The 14464-nt window shown below is 59.8% G+C and overlaps 1 protein-coding gene across 1 annotated transcript in view; it reads right to left on the bottom strand.

Moving 5' to 3' along the window:
- Nucleotides 1–14464, bottom strand: part of NOL4L (nucleolar protein 4 like) — a 77554-nt gene that overhangs the window by 21306 nt on the left and 41784 nt on the right. Inside the window, exon 4 of the mRNA XM_069541481.1 lies at nucleotides 7734–7875. Coding sequence (XP_069397582.1) covers nucleotides 7734–7875 — 142 coding nt within the window. The remainder of the gene's footprint in view (nucleotides 1–7733; nucleotides 7876–14464) is intronic.

The following is a 14464-nucleotide window of genomic DNA, read 5'->3' as shown; positions in this document are numbered from 1 at the left end:
AGAGCCTGTGTGCTTGTGCGTGTGGCTTCTGAGGGCCTGGCAGGCCTTCTGCCAGACGGCTAGGAAGCCCGTCTGGGTTCCGTGCATCCCAGCCCTTAGGTCAGAGTGATCAAGCCAGCGTGGCCCCGGTCACTTCCTGGTTCCTGGGAACGTGGCCTGGGGACAGGCTCCGGTGGCGAAGCCTCTCCGACACACCCCTCCCCCGGCCTCCTCTCCAGCACAGCAGGCCTGCCTCCACAGAGGGGCAAGAGGCAGCTGGGTTTCCACGTGTCCTGGGCTGGGGAGGGGGGCAGGGGGGAGCAGGGCTCTGACACCCCGATGGCTCAGCAGGCCTAGGCGAATCTTCCAGGTGTCGGGGGGGGGGATCTCCCTCTCCCTTTCTCAGCAGGTGAACTTTACCTCTAGGGCCCTGGAGCGTGTCCTGCCCTATGCCCCTATGCGTCTGGGGGCCTGTGAGGGCCTAAGACCCTGGCAGCCTGCACAAGGCCAGGGCTGTGCAGGCCTGGCCTGCTCCGGGGATAAAGGGATCTCTCGGTGCTGTCTCCCAGCCTCCCTTACCCCGCAGCGGCAGGAGGCCAGGACAGCCCAGCATTGTCTGTGCCGCCTGCAGCCCAGCTGATGATGGACACTTTCCTGTGACCCGGGCCTGGCAGGGTGGCCCACGGCCAATCCCCGGAAGGGCTTGGGCCCTAGTTCTGGGGTTGGGGGGCGGGGGCAGGAGGCTGCCGCCGCCACTGCCTCTCTCCATCCGGTGTGGATGTTCGGAGCCTTGAATAGGAGCAAATAGCTCCTGCTCTAGAAGGAGGAAGTATGTGACCTGTAGCCAGAAAATAAGGCCCAGACACAGCTTCCAGTCTCACCTGAGAAAGGTGGAGTCAGGACCAAGATCAGGCGTGGGGGAGAGGAGGCTCAGTTTAAAGGCCCACTGCAGGAAGCCATCCTAGGGAGGCCACTGTGAAGGGGCTACAGTCCCCCCCACATGTGACAGTGACCAGGGAGGATGCCCAACAAGGGCTGGGTCCGCAGTGAGCAGGCTGCAGCAGGCTGTGAAGCCTTGGGGCCCCGGCTGGGGAGACAGCTGCTCCAACCGCAGGGGTGGGCCCGTGGGAGGGTGGGTACCATGCGCACAGAACACGAGAAGTGGCCGAGGCTCAGGGGTAATGCGGGCGATCGTCTCAGAGCCTGCCTGGCCTGGCCCCAACCCCGCTCGCAGTACAGCCTCTTGGCTCTCCCCTTGCACAAGCAGCTTCCATCCCCAGCCGGGAACACTCCCATGGCATCCTCAGTGCCCGGCACAGTGGCCAGCACACAGGAGCTAAGCTGCTGCCCGGGCGCCTTCTCCTTGGACAGAAGAGCTAACTTGCAGCTGCCCATGGGGCTGCCCATCAGTGAGGGAGCCTGGGACGGGTCTGGGGTTTGCAGATTAGAGAGCAGGATCCTGGGAGATGTAAGGTCCCCCAACAGGCCCTGGCACACATGGGTGGTGAGTGGGACAGGAACTCAGGAGATGCTAGAGCAAGCTGTGGGTGCCCAAGCCGCGAGCTTGTAAAGAAAGCCGTGGTCAGAACCCCACAGGGCGCAGTGGGCAGAAGGGATCAAGAAAGACCTGGATGGATGAGGAGACAGGACTGGACCGCATGGGGCAGTGAAGGGTCGGGTGGATGGGGTAAAGTGAGGCGGACTCCTGACCCACCTACAGCCCCCTCAGCCTGTGAGTGCCAGTCGGCCACGGACCCCAGCCTCCGGCTCTTCAGCAGAGGCTCCTGCAGCTGCCTGGCCACCTGAGAGGAAACGATCCCCTCTCCGGTCACCAGCCTTCCCTGTCCACACACTGTCCAGTCCTCACCCCGCCATCCAGTGATGGGGAGGGATTGGCCCCAGGCCACACAGCAGACAGGCCGCAGAGGCAGAATCTAGCCTGGGCTGGCTCACCGTGGCTGGGGTTAGGGCACACTCCCCCTGCAGACCCACCCTCCGTGGAGACCGGCCCAGGTGGGTGAGGACAGGGGAGGCGGCACTGCTGTAAATACCGAGCCCTGGGCAAGCAAGTCACACACCCGCTCCCCAGGTGACCGCCCCTGCTGCTGCCCAGTTTGCGTGTCTGGGTAGTGGAGCGCCACACCCAAGGGCAGCAAGAGTCAGGAGGCAGGAAGCCTTGGTCTCCTCACAAAGGGCTCCTGAGACACACCAGGATTAATGGCTGCAGTCACACAGGCCACGCTCCAGACAGCAGCCAGGGATCAGAGGTGAACAACTTGCTTAAGACCCCACTGCAGGACCAGGGCAGGCCAAGACCTGCTCGGGAGAGCCACGGCAAGGTGCCAGGGGCTGCCGGCAGGGGGCCGAGTCCGGGAGAGACCCTGGGCCCACAGAGGCGGCTTCACCTCTCTCCTTCCTCCCGGATCCCCTGCGTGCCAGCCTCTCGCCTGGCCTGGGCCCTCTCTCCTGGCTGAAGCTTGGGGCCACAAGGAGCTTCTGGAGACATGTGACCCAGGAAATCCCCAACGCTGGCATGCAGCATCTCCCTCCCTTCCCAGCCTCCTCCTGACGTTCTGCCCAATCTTCCCAGGCTGTTGACACCTGCCTTCGACATCACAACGCAGCCTCCTCCGAGAGGCTTCCGCTGGTCCCCCGTCTCTGCCACCAGCTTCTCAAGAGCCGTTTGCCGGGCACCTGCTCTGAGCTGAGGACTGGGGATAAAGCCCAGAAGAGGACACTCGGCCCCGAGGCTGCTCCGTGCCGCACTGTTTGTGACAACAGAAAAGTGGGGGCTGGGATGGCCTTCCCCATGAGTGGCCCAAACGTAGGCTCTGGAGTCAGAGACACCCTTGTGGCCACTTGGAGTCCGGGCACGTTACCTCTCCCTCTCCCTCTGCACGTCAGGCCTAGTCACAGCTCTGAGCTCACAGGGTCGCAGCCAACCTGCCACCAGCGCAGAGCTGAGCAAACAGTGGGCTCAGGAATGGGACCTCCAGTCACTGGGGTGACCAGACAACCTTTAAAAATGCCTTATCAGCGATGGGGAGAGACGAGACACCATGTGGAAAAAAACGTGGGTCCAACACTACACGATCCCTCTCCCCCACCTTTTTTTTTTTTTTAAAGGAAACGACTTCGATTATATACACAGAAAAGACTAAGAAAAACAGCACTGGTAACATTGGTAACTTTGTCTTTTTTTTTTTTTTGCTCCTGTTTTTTTTCTGTTTTCTACAATGAATGTAATACTTGTGAAAGAAGGTAAAAAATAAGATACGTTTAAAGACACATCTCCTGCCCTCAGAACGCTTACAACCTGGCGGGGGTCCCACGTTCTGTGTGCCTGTCCCTCTCTTGCAGGTTCCTTGAAGGGGTGAGGGGTTAACAGCCTCCCAGGCCACAGGGCTTGATATTCATGTGACAAGGCTGGTGGAGAGCCCTGAAAGAACCAAAGGCTTAAGCCAGGACCCTCAGCGCCTTGGTCCAGCCTCAAGACGTGGTGATGGCCACTGGAGGAGAGACCCCAGACGTCCAGTCTGCAGGCAGAAAGCGCCGGCACCATGTCCCTGGAGGGAGGGAAGCTCCGAGGTCCAGTGGGTCCCAGAGGCCCAAGGCTGGAGGAGCCTCCCATCTGAGAGGCACAAACAAGAGGCCCCCCAGATGCCCCACAGCTCCTGCCCAGCAAACCCCAATGGCCCTGCAGGAAGACAGAAGCAGGACCCCCGGTTCTGCCCTGGCGGTGACTTCCTGTCTGCCCGGAAGGTGAGTAATGTCCACTCCCCACCCCCCGCATCCCTTCTGGAGGCCAGGCCTCACATTTTCCGCTCAGGAAGAGGCAGAGCAAGAGGCCTGGTGAAGCACATCAAGGCGAAATGGAAGGAGAGGGCCCTGGCCTGGCCATGCATCTGACATCCAGCAGCCTGTTGGCTCACCTGCCCGGCCTGGGCCCTCTTTCGCTTACTCATTTAACAGACACTCCCCCTCACTTGCTCTGTGCCAGGTGCTATGCTGGGCACCAGGGAACTGGCTCTCAGGGTGCTCAGTCGGTCACTGGGGAAGAGACGGTCATCGAACAGATAATCCCACTGACGGGGCATAACTACAGAGGGATGTGCCGTTTGGTCCTAAGTCAATGCCAGACCACCGTGTCTCTGGACGGAGTCTCCACAGTTGGCTTCTTCCAACTGTCCTCCTCTCCACCCCCTAAATGCAGCTCCTGGGTGTTTTTCCAGGCACCTGTGATGAGACCAGGGCTCTGTGTGGACTCAAAAGAAAGCCCAAAGCCTCAGCTGGGGTTTAGTGGAGGGTCTGGAGGGGACCTGGCTGTACGTGGACTGCAGGCAGTGGTGGGAACAGCCTGGATCACTCAGCCCTGGATCACGACTCAGAGAAGGTAGTGCTCTGAGTTTGGGGGGACAGCCTCCTCTGGTTCCCAGGCTCCCGTGCCCATCTTCCGGGGAACCTCACACACGACCTCGACGCCTGCCAAAGAGGACAGAGGAGGGCAGCAGCCTTGGCAACCCCTCCCGACTCTGGCCAGATCACCCAAGTTCTCTCACTGATCAACAGTTCCCTCCCCTGAGACGGGACAAGAGCCCTGTGCTCACCCACAGCAGCTCCAGCCGCCAGTGAAGAAGCACCACGGGGCTCCCCGGCCGAAGCAGCCGATGCCGTGATTTCAAGAAGCCAGGAACGGGGCCGTGAAAGAGACCTGAAGCGAGGCCTCGCAGGCAGTGGCAGCCTCGGGGACAGAAGAACAGCCGCGTTTGTGTTCGTGGCGAGCACACTCCCACAGCTGCTGAACCTCAGACAAGCTCCCAGGAGTGAGAACTGGCCTGGTTCATTCCTGGTCTCAGCCACGGGACCTGCCCTGCCAAGGCCCAGCCCTTATCTGCCTTTGCTAAAATTTGAAAAAGGGGGAGGGAGGAGGAGGTGCTGGAGGAAGAGGAGGGCCCCCGATTCACATCCACCAACAGGTGTGAATCTGTGCAAACTGCCTCGTTTCCTGAAATGCTCTGGCTGTATCCCTGAGCAGCAGGGGTGGGATGCTGCTCCCCGGCATGGCCTTGGGAGTCCCCACACTTTCTGGCTAAAGGAAAAGCCCCAGGTGCTCAGACTGGGGGGTAGCCTCAGGAACAAAGGAGCCGACTTGGCGGGGGCAGACCTCTATCCCCTCTGGAGGGTGCGCTCGGGGGTAGGCCTCAATAAATGTTTGCTCCTTTATTCATTCGGGCAACAAACATTCAGCAGGCCCCTATGACGTGCCAGGCGTGCAGAGTCACCGGGGACAGCAGAGGGCGAGATCCACGTGGTCTGCCCCTTGCGGAGCTCACAGTGGGGGCCTCAGACTAAGGACCCCCGAGGCAGGACCGAGGGCCAGAGACCGAGCGCCAAGCCGTCCTGGGGGTCGGTGGCGTTGGGGAAGCTTCTGGATGAAGGCACGGGAGCAGGGAGTGGAGACCATGGAGGGCTGTGCCTGGACGCACACAGGGCCCCTGCCTGGCCTGTCCCTGCCCAGTCCTTCTTTAACAACAGGGGACATGAGAACACCCTGAAGCCCCCAACGGTCTCCCACCGATTCACTGATGGGAGCGGGATCTCAGCTCACGTCTACACTGCAGGCACCTGCAGAGGGAGGGCTGGAGGGCTGGCCAAGGACTCCAGGCCGGGTCTGCGCCCAGCTTTGGGAGCCCACTGGTCTGGACAGACACGGGAGTCACCACCAGATCTAGGACCAGAAGGGCAGCAGAGACCAAGCCAGCCGGTCTCTCAAAGCCTGCGACCCCCTGCACTGGGTCTGGGTCGGCCTCTGGCCAGCACGTCAACCCACAGCCTCCAGACACAGCCTCTGATGAAATAATTAAATCGATGGTATCGTGGTCAACACCATCCTCCCTGTCTCCAGCTCTGGCTGCCTGCCCTCATAAACACCCTCGTCCTGTCAGCGGGCCAGCCTGCCTCGGCCCCAGCACCCAGTCAGGAGGGACCTGGGCGGCCGGAGGGGTGGGGGACACGTGTGACGACACACACCCGGGTTGGCGCCGCCACCTGGCTCCTGCAGGACGGGCTGCGGGACACACTGACCCCATTAGCCTCCGTGGCTGGGGAAGCCCTGTAAACCCCACAGAAACACTCCCTTCTGCTACCTGATCCTGGAGGCCCCCCCATATCACCACATCTCCCTGGAAAGTGTCTCTGACAGAGCTGAGACACCCCCCACCGCGCCCCCCGCCAAAGGGTGGTTGTAAGCAACAATAACACGAGTTTTCTGAGAATGAGTTGGGGGACTAGGGCCCCCATTCAGTCCTACTACTCTGGGGTTTTTAAAAATAAATGCTCTGGATCCTTCCTGGGAAGGTGTAACCGACAGCCTTGGGCTGAGCTTTGCTGGTGTGGCCCTCGGTGTGGCCTTTGGCTGTGGCCCTCAATCAGCTCAGATGAGGCGGGAGGTCAGCTGCTGGGCACGCCCGGGCCCCAGAGCCCCCCGACAGCATGCGCTGCCCCTGCCCCGCTCCCCACCCGCGGGAACGCTGGAGCTGGAAGGCGGAATCGGTCTGGGAGGCTCGCAGCACAAGGGGGTCCTGCTGACCTCATGTAGCGTCAAGGGACAAAAGGCTTTTCTTTCCCAGCAGCCTCGAACCCCACTCCTCACAGAACCACACCCTGGGCTCCCCAGCCCCAGGCGCAGCCACCCCCAGCGGCCTCCGGGCTGGGTCTCCTCCCAGACAAAGCCGGATTCAGGACCGGGAGGGCTGTGGGGAGGCAGGCACGCGGGTTCCGCCATGGAGACGAACTTTGACCCAAACTGCAAGGCTCCTACCCCTTATTTACTCTTTAAGGCTAACCCATTTCACAGAGTTAACATTACACCCCTTTTTAACCCTGCACCTCCCGCCCACATTCCAGGCCCCGACCTTCGACCCCTCCTAATTGCAGCCCTACACCCCAGTTCTCTCCAGCTCATCCCCCACCCCCAAGCACCTCCTCTGGGAGAGCAGAGCCCGGCCGCCCGGGACGCTGTGACTACAGGTGCCACCCCACGCCCACAAATGCATCTAACTGAGGCAGGCACCGGAGTCCCAGAGCCCAGCCCCGGGGCTCAGCGTGGGAGCACCAGAGTGCACCTCTGGGGTCTGACTCTGACCCCAGCGCTCCTACCCCAAGAAAGGAGCCTGTGTTCCAAGAGAGGCAAGAGAAGGCTGGCTGGCAGGCCCTGGCGGGTGACAGCTCCTCACCAGACCACCTCTCATCCCAAGGGCCTGGGCACACACGTGGACAAGCGCACTGCCTGCTCGCTGACCAGGGGAAGGGAAGGGACCCTGGTCCTGTAGCCTCACATCCAGGCCACAGAAGCCCAGCTCTTGTTTTCGTTACTGGGCAGCTGGACTGTTCCGGGTCAGGCACACTGTTAACCTTCCCAGACCTGAACCGTGATAACTTCAAAATCCATATCCCACCAGCCCGTGAGCATCAGAGCAAACAGGGAGGACACCATCAGGCTGCCTATCCCCGAAGAGCTCTGAGCCCTTCACCTTTGGGAGGAACAACTGTTCTCCCCGGAACTAGGGGCTGGGGCAGTGGGGCCTGTGGAGACGCTGAGAACACTGGGGGCAGCTGTCAGCCTGGGCCCAGCCGCCCCCAGAGGCTCCAGCCCAGATTCTACCCCTGCCCCCCCTACCCCCCCCCCAGGGATTCCTAGGACCCTGCAGGCGGGGACACAGCCCCTCCCCCACCAGCCACAAAGGGACACTCACCGTCCTCTTGGCTGTGGAGGTTCTGCGGGCTCCGCATCCTCTCCTCCTGGCTGGGACTCAGGCTGGAGGCCAGGTGTGGGTCAGCTGACATCCATGTGGAGTCGTTCATATCAAAATCTTCACTGCTCACAGAAGTTTCATCCTGATCAGGGACAAAGAAGGTGGGCATTCAACAGGGACGGGCTCTCTGCAGCCCCTCGGCAGCATTCTGGGTGAACCCCAAGGCCCGTGGGCGTTTGGAGGTGCCCCCAAAGGCCGTAGGGCGCCCCCAAACCTTGCAGTGGGGGCTGGGTTGCTCCCCCTACCCTCCCATGGAAGTGGCTCGGGCTCTGGTTCCTGTCGGAAGCCGGGGCTGAGGGCCGGCGCTGTCTGTAATTGAAGACAATTACGAGGTTTCGCATCCTGTAGGGGCGGATCGCAGGGCCTGGCTCTTACCCCTGTGAGCCAAGGCTGAAGCAACCGCTGTAAACAAGGGCCACTGCTCCCCACTCCCTGCCCACAGCCCGGCGACGAGGGCTCACTCCACGCAGGGCCAGGCGAGCAGAAGTGGGCAGCGGGACACGCCGGGCACCACCGAGGCCAGGCTGATCGCGCCCACCACGCCTGCTTCCCGACTCCCGTGGAGCATGCATGGAATTCCTTTCTCCCACTCCCCCAGCCCAGAGGACATTTCTGTCTTCCTCCTTCCTAACCTTTGCTGTGCTTCAAAGATATGCTCTTGGGCGGCTTCCAGAGCTGAAAAGGCCAGCCCCAGAAGTATAGAGAAGGAAGGGGGTGGGGCAGGCGAGGGTTCGGATCAGACCGCAAAGGGGGTTCGGCTCAAGGGCCTGGGGGGCCGCCAGGGCCTTCCAAACAGCCGGAGGGCCTGCTGGAGAGGACCACGCCTGCCTCCTCTCCCCTCGCTGGCTTCAGTGAGCCCTTGGCCAGTCATCCGGGAACCCCCGGGGCGGGGCCCCTTCAACCCAGCCCTCCAGTGGGAAGGGACCCCACCTCCTCCTGGCCCAGCCTCTTTCAGGGGCAGCAAGCAACTGTGTTTGGGAGCTGGCTGCAAAACGCAAGAAAGATGACCCAGCGGCTCCCACACCCTGGAGCTCTGGCTTTGCCCCTTCCCCTTCCCCAGCAAGATACAGTGGCCTCTGTGGGCCCCCAGTAAGGACCTCTGGCAGAGCACTACCCCCCAAAGGCCTCCCTCCAGGGGCCCCTCACAGAGGTCTCTTTTACAGCGAGCAAACACACTTCGGTTTGAACTTTCTTCTGCTGCTGTCCGAGGCAGACACATCTGCTCTCCAAGTGCTGGGGAACCAGCCTGGATTATCCTCCCTCCCTCCCCCACCAGCCCGGCTGGCAGGGAGTTTCCTGGAATTTATAGCTTCTGTGCAGCACGAGTGTGCACCCTCTGCGGCTGAATCAGGAGGACTCAAGCCCGGCCCGAACGCCAGCTCCGCCCAGCTCAGGGGTCCCCACGCAGCACGCCCAGAGCCTCAGGGGACGGGGACCACATGTGCTCTCGTGCTCTCTCCCCACACACGCACGCACTCTGCTTCCCTCCCACAGGCCGCCCTGCTCCTCATACACAAGGACGCTCACTCACACACTCACTCAGACTGTGTTCTCACACCCGGAGGGAGGAGGGAGAGACACACGTTCAAAAGGTTCTCTCTGCACAAAGGGCAACACGACTCTCCCTACACTAACAGGACAGGACCCAGAGCGAGGGGTGGCGGGCAGGTGGGGAGAAGGACCCTTGGAGGGGTAGGGCCATACAGGTTCCGGGAGCCAGGAACTGGGCCCTCCTCGCTTGGGGCCCTGGCTCCTTCCTGGCTGCCCAGGGGTCACTGTGCTCAGGGTATGACCTGAAGTCCCTGCTGAAGCAGGAAGGCCCTCTCCTGGCTCTTGGGTATTGTCGAAACACTCATGGTTTAAAGGACCAAGTGTTCTGTTCACGTCTGGGAGTAACATCTATTCAAAATGCTCCGTCCGTTTATTCAACAAGTATTTACTGAACACCTACTATGTGCCCAACACCTTTCTAGGTGCTGGAAAATTCAGCTGTGGACAACTCCTGGCCTGCCCAGTGCTCACTGCCCAGTGGGGGCGATGGACAATCAGCAGAAAAACTCATAATATCTGGGGCGACGAGGGCTACAAAATAAAGCAGAATAAAGTAGAAGAAGAGGGAGAGGGACCTGCAGGACTGTGTTTGCCAGGGTGGCCAAGAGGAGCCTCACTGGTCAGGGGACAATTAGAGCAGAGGCCTGCAGAAGTGAGGGAGGTTGCTGGAGAGGGGGTGGTCCACGTGGGGAGTGCACCACGCACCAGCACGTGCTGGTGGCTTCCAGCAAGCAGCCCGGAGGCCACAGTGGCCGGGGGATGGGTGAGCGGTGGGCAGCGGAGCCATGCGGGGCACGTCATCTTGGGCAGCCATCTTCAGCTCAGAGAAGGAGTGTTCCGCTAAACACACAGGTTCTCACTGAGGAGCAAGAAAAAGTCCGAGCTGCTGGCTGCAGCGCTGAAGGCTCCCACATTCTAGTCCCACCTGGCAAGCGTTTAAAACAGTAACAACAGGGCTTCCCTGGTGGTGCAGTGGTTGAGAGTCCACCTGCCGATGCAGGGGACACGGGTTCGTGCCCCGGTCCAGGAAGATCCCACATGCCGCGGAGCGGCTGGGCCCGTGAGCCATGGCTGCTGAGCCTGTGCGTCCGGAGCCTGTGCTCCGCAACGGGAGAGGCCACAGCGGTGAGAGGCCCGCGTACCACAAAAAAACAAAAAACAGAAACAACAGAAGCCAATGTTTATCAGGTGCCAAGTGCGCCACAGGCCCGCTGGGTAGGTGCAGTTATCAGCCCCATTCTACAGATGAGGAGGCTGAGGCTCCGAGGGGTGAAGGCAGCTGCCCAAGGTCACGAGCTAACAAGTGGCAGAGCCACAGGTGGGCGGTCCCGAAGGCCTAGATGCACCCTCCTTCCTGCCCCTCATCTGGAACGCCCGCACTGCCTCGGTGCCCCACAACCCAAACTCCAAATGCACGTCCGTCCCCCTGGCTCCATCAACTCCAGCTCAGTCTCCATCGTTCCTTCCTTACACCCTCTGCCTGCCGGTACCATCAGCCCTGGCACTTAGGCAGGCACAGAACTCAGCTGCAGCAGGCGGCACAGTGGCTCTCCGCCCTCTCTTTCCCCAAGAAAACCTTAAGTCCTCCCAAGAGCGGGGACCAGGCTCTACGCTCTCTGGACAAGGCCAGCGAGACCAGTCAAATTGGCTGAATTGCCTGGCATGATACCGGTGTTTAATGAGGACGCGGCAACAGTTTGACAATCAGGGACGTGGACCCACTGAACACAGCTCCTGAATGGAGACCATATGAAACCTGGACCCTGGCTGCCGTGCCGCATCCCCCCCTGCAGCTGCCAGGCGCCCCCATGCAGAGCCTCAGGTTTCTCTGGCTCAGATCACTTAACTATCCACCAAAATGGCCCCCCTCCACTTCTCCCTGCCCTGACAGGCCAAACGGGGCACAGGTGGGCTAAATTTTACATTGAGTTGCAATCGCCCGATAATGAAGAGCACCCAGTGCCCACACATGAAGGGCTCTGCGGCAGGGGTGTTATGAGATTTCCTCGCAACAGCCCCGCAGAGAAAGCAGGCACCCGTGTAAGGCCTATCTCCAGATCTGGCGCCCGCCCCTTGGAGACCTGCCTCAGCTGCCCAAGGGCACCGTAGCTAGTGGCAGAGCTGGGATCTGAACCCAGGCTGTCTGTGCCCAGAGCCCACATGACAGCCCCCACACCGAGGGGCCCCCTCACCACACTTCCTCCCTTCAATCGGAAGAATCAGATTCCTTAACAACAAAGTGTCTCAGGACGAGGCCCAAAGGAAACCCCGTGGGAGACGAAGCTGTATTTACACCCATACCCACACCCAGCTCACTCTCGTCAATGAGTCGACGCGCACTTACTGAGCATCTACTATGTGCTGGTGTTACGTTAGGGGCACCAAGACTGTGGCAGGGCTCCTTTCCTCCAGGGCCCTGTTATTTAGGGAAGAACAGAGAAAAATTCTGACCCACTTGTAAGCGCAGAGAGAGAAGGGGGCTGGGGAACCCCCTCTCCAGTTATCTACCGACCATCCAGCTCTCCCCAGCGAGGGTTCCTACAACCCCCAGGGTTCTGCCACACGAATCCCTGTTTTGTGGGTGATGGTTCTAGCTAAGCTTCTGACACCACTGATACAGCAATTTTCTAAGTGAGAAATCAAACTTATTAAACCTAACTTTAAAAACCTGCCAAACTCTTAAGTTCCAATCAAAATTAGCTCCCACACCCTCACTTCCAGGGCTGACCTGGGACAGAAGGTTTCCCAAGCCCCCTCTGCCACCCACCTGCTACAGCAGAGCTCCCAGCTGCAGAGGGCAGACTGTAACCTCACCGGCTCACACTGAGCCCAGGCTCCAGGAGCAGCCCAATTACACAGGCAATTACCAGTACACAGTTCAGAGCCCATCAACGATGAGCAGAGGGGGGCACAGCCGGGCCTGAGGACCTGCGGGAGATGCCAGCGCAGGCTATGAAGGGCCAGGCCCAGAGGTCATAAGTCGGGCACTGCTTGTTTTTCCCTCTGGAATCTCAAGGGAACTCAGCCTACTAATTTCTCTTTCTTTAAACAAACTTCAATGAAACTTACATTAGAAAATAAGAGTGTGTACAATCCATTACTTCCAGGTCCCCTCTCCCTAGACCCCACGTGACTGGCCAGCCAGTACCCCCGGCTCCTCTCACCTTACCTTCGGACACCCTGAAGCCTGCAGCCTTGCCCACCTGTTGACAAAAGTCCATCATTTATTAGGCACCAAAGGACCTGAGCCACTTGCGGGTCACAGGGCGATCAGGTCAAATGTTCTTCTGAAAAGGGAACACAAGAGTTGGGGCAGGGAGAGGGGGCAGGCAGACAGCACCCAGGCAGCCCCTGGGACACACCCCAATCTGGCAGCCCTGACTCTGGGCAGAAGGAGAGGAGCCGACCAAACCCTCCCTGCTCTTATCTGTGGTCCAAAATTCACGGGCAGGTTCAGTTTCTCTCCACCCAGGTCCGGAGGCCCTTCCTCCTCTGCAAGCAATAGTACCAAGCACGGCTCAGCCCAGGAGGAGGAGAAAATGGGAGACCAGAGGGGAAATGGTGGAAACGCGCCTGTATCCATGGCACGTAACCAGGGGCAGGTGCTATCAGTAACCTGATTATTTTACAACTGGGGTCACTTTCTCGGGAACTGGGTTCCTGGTGCCTCTGAAGTTGAGCCATTTGCATCCTCCAGGACAGGGATCCTGGGCTTTGCCTCCACAACATTTTCCAGGCCTTTCCTCAGAGCTGTAACTCTATCTCTACCACTTGCTTTGAGAGAGAAAAGGAGGAGGATTTGCTGTGAATTTAGCGCAGTTGTGAGCCGTAAGCCCTGACCAGGAGCCTTCTTGGGTGTGTGTTTCAGAGGAGGGGCGGAAGGCAGGCATGGGCCAGGCAGGAAACAGAGCCCCTCTCTGTCCAGCCCTTGGGGTCTTTTTGATGAGAAGCTGAAGCTCCTGCCAGAAAGACCACCAGGCTCAAGGCAGTTGCCCTGGCACCGGCCCTAACCCAAGCAGGCGGGCACCAAGACGGAGAAAGTGAGCACCTCCTTCAGGAACACCTGCAGGCCCCTTCCAGGCCCTGGAAATTCTTCAGTGCGAGGCAATTCCCCCCCTTGTCTCCATGTCAGCGAGCATTACACACACAGCCTTCTGAGCATGCCAAGGAGGTACTGAACCGCATTTGACCCCAACTTAACCACTTCAGTTCATCAGATGGCTTATTAATGGAAGACGAAAACCCTCCAGGATCCAAGGCAACAAGGGTTCAAATCCCTGTTGGGAAGGAACAGCACAAATGAAATCGTAGGGTGGTCGGAGCCACAGCTCCTGGGAGCTGCGGGGCCCCAAGGCTGCAGCTCATGCTCCTTCCCAAGCCCACCTGGCCACCAGGGGAGGAGGCCAGCCTCCCGGGGACACTCCCGCGCAATTCCACTCCTTCCTGCCAGCGTACCTCCTCTGCTTCCTAGTCGTACAAGCATACAGGCTCATCTGGGAAATGGGAAGTGGGGAGGGCTGATACAGCTGATCACCTAGCACATTCTAGGTAGCCCCCCACACACACACACGTGCACACACACACACACACATGCACACAGCGTCCGTCAGAAACATGTTCGCATCTACACAGGGACGCTCTGTTGTCTTTGCTGTCATGGGTGCCTGGATGCTGGGGTGAGCATTTTCAACACCTTCCTACTAGTGTATTGAGTGTAAAATGGGCTTTTGTTTCCCAAGCAAAGGCAACTGGCTGTCTTCCCAGCACTCCTCACCACGAGGGCCTCACTGATACCCCAGGCCCTGCCTTGAACAGGGGTCTCTTTAAAAGGGAGGCTGGAGAGATGAGCTTCAGTAGACAGGGTTCTTCCAGCCAAAAAGAGAGCTGGAGAGAAATCACTCTGCACTAATCCCCTGCAGGAGTTTCCTTCCAAGAAAAGGGCCCAGACAAGTCAAAAAAGTTCTTGAGCAACTCAGGGGCAGTTCAGCTCCACATGGCCCCAGGGTGACGGAGGCCACAAAAGCTTCCCCAAATCGGCCTTTCCAGCTGGGAGGAAGGCCCTGGGTGCTCTGTTCCCGCTGTTCCTCAGGAAGGTGCTGAATGGGGTCTTGGCACCCAGC

The sequence above is a fragment of the Delphinus delphis genome, chromosome 15 (genome assembly GCF_949987515.2).
Source record: "Delphinus delphis chromosome 15, mDelDel1.2, whole genome shotgun sequence".
Lineage (NCBI taxonomy): Eukaryota > Metazoa > Chordata > Mammalia > Artiodactyla > Delphinidae > Delphinus > Delphinus delphis.
This window is presented reverse-complemented; position numbering and strand designations above follow the sequence as displayed.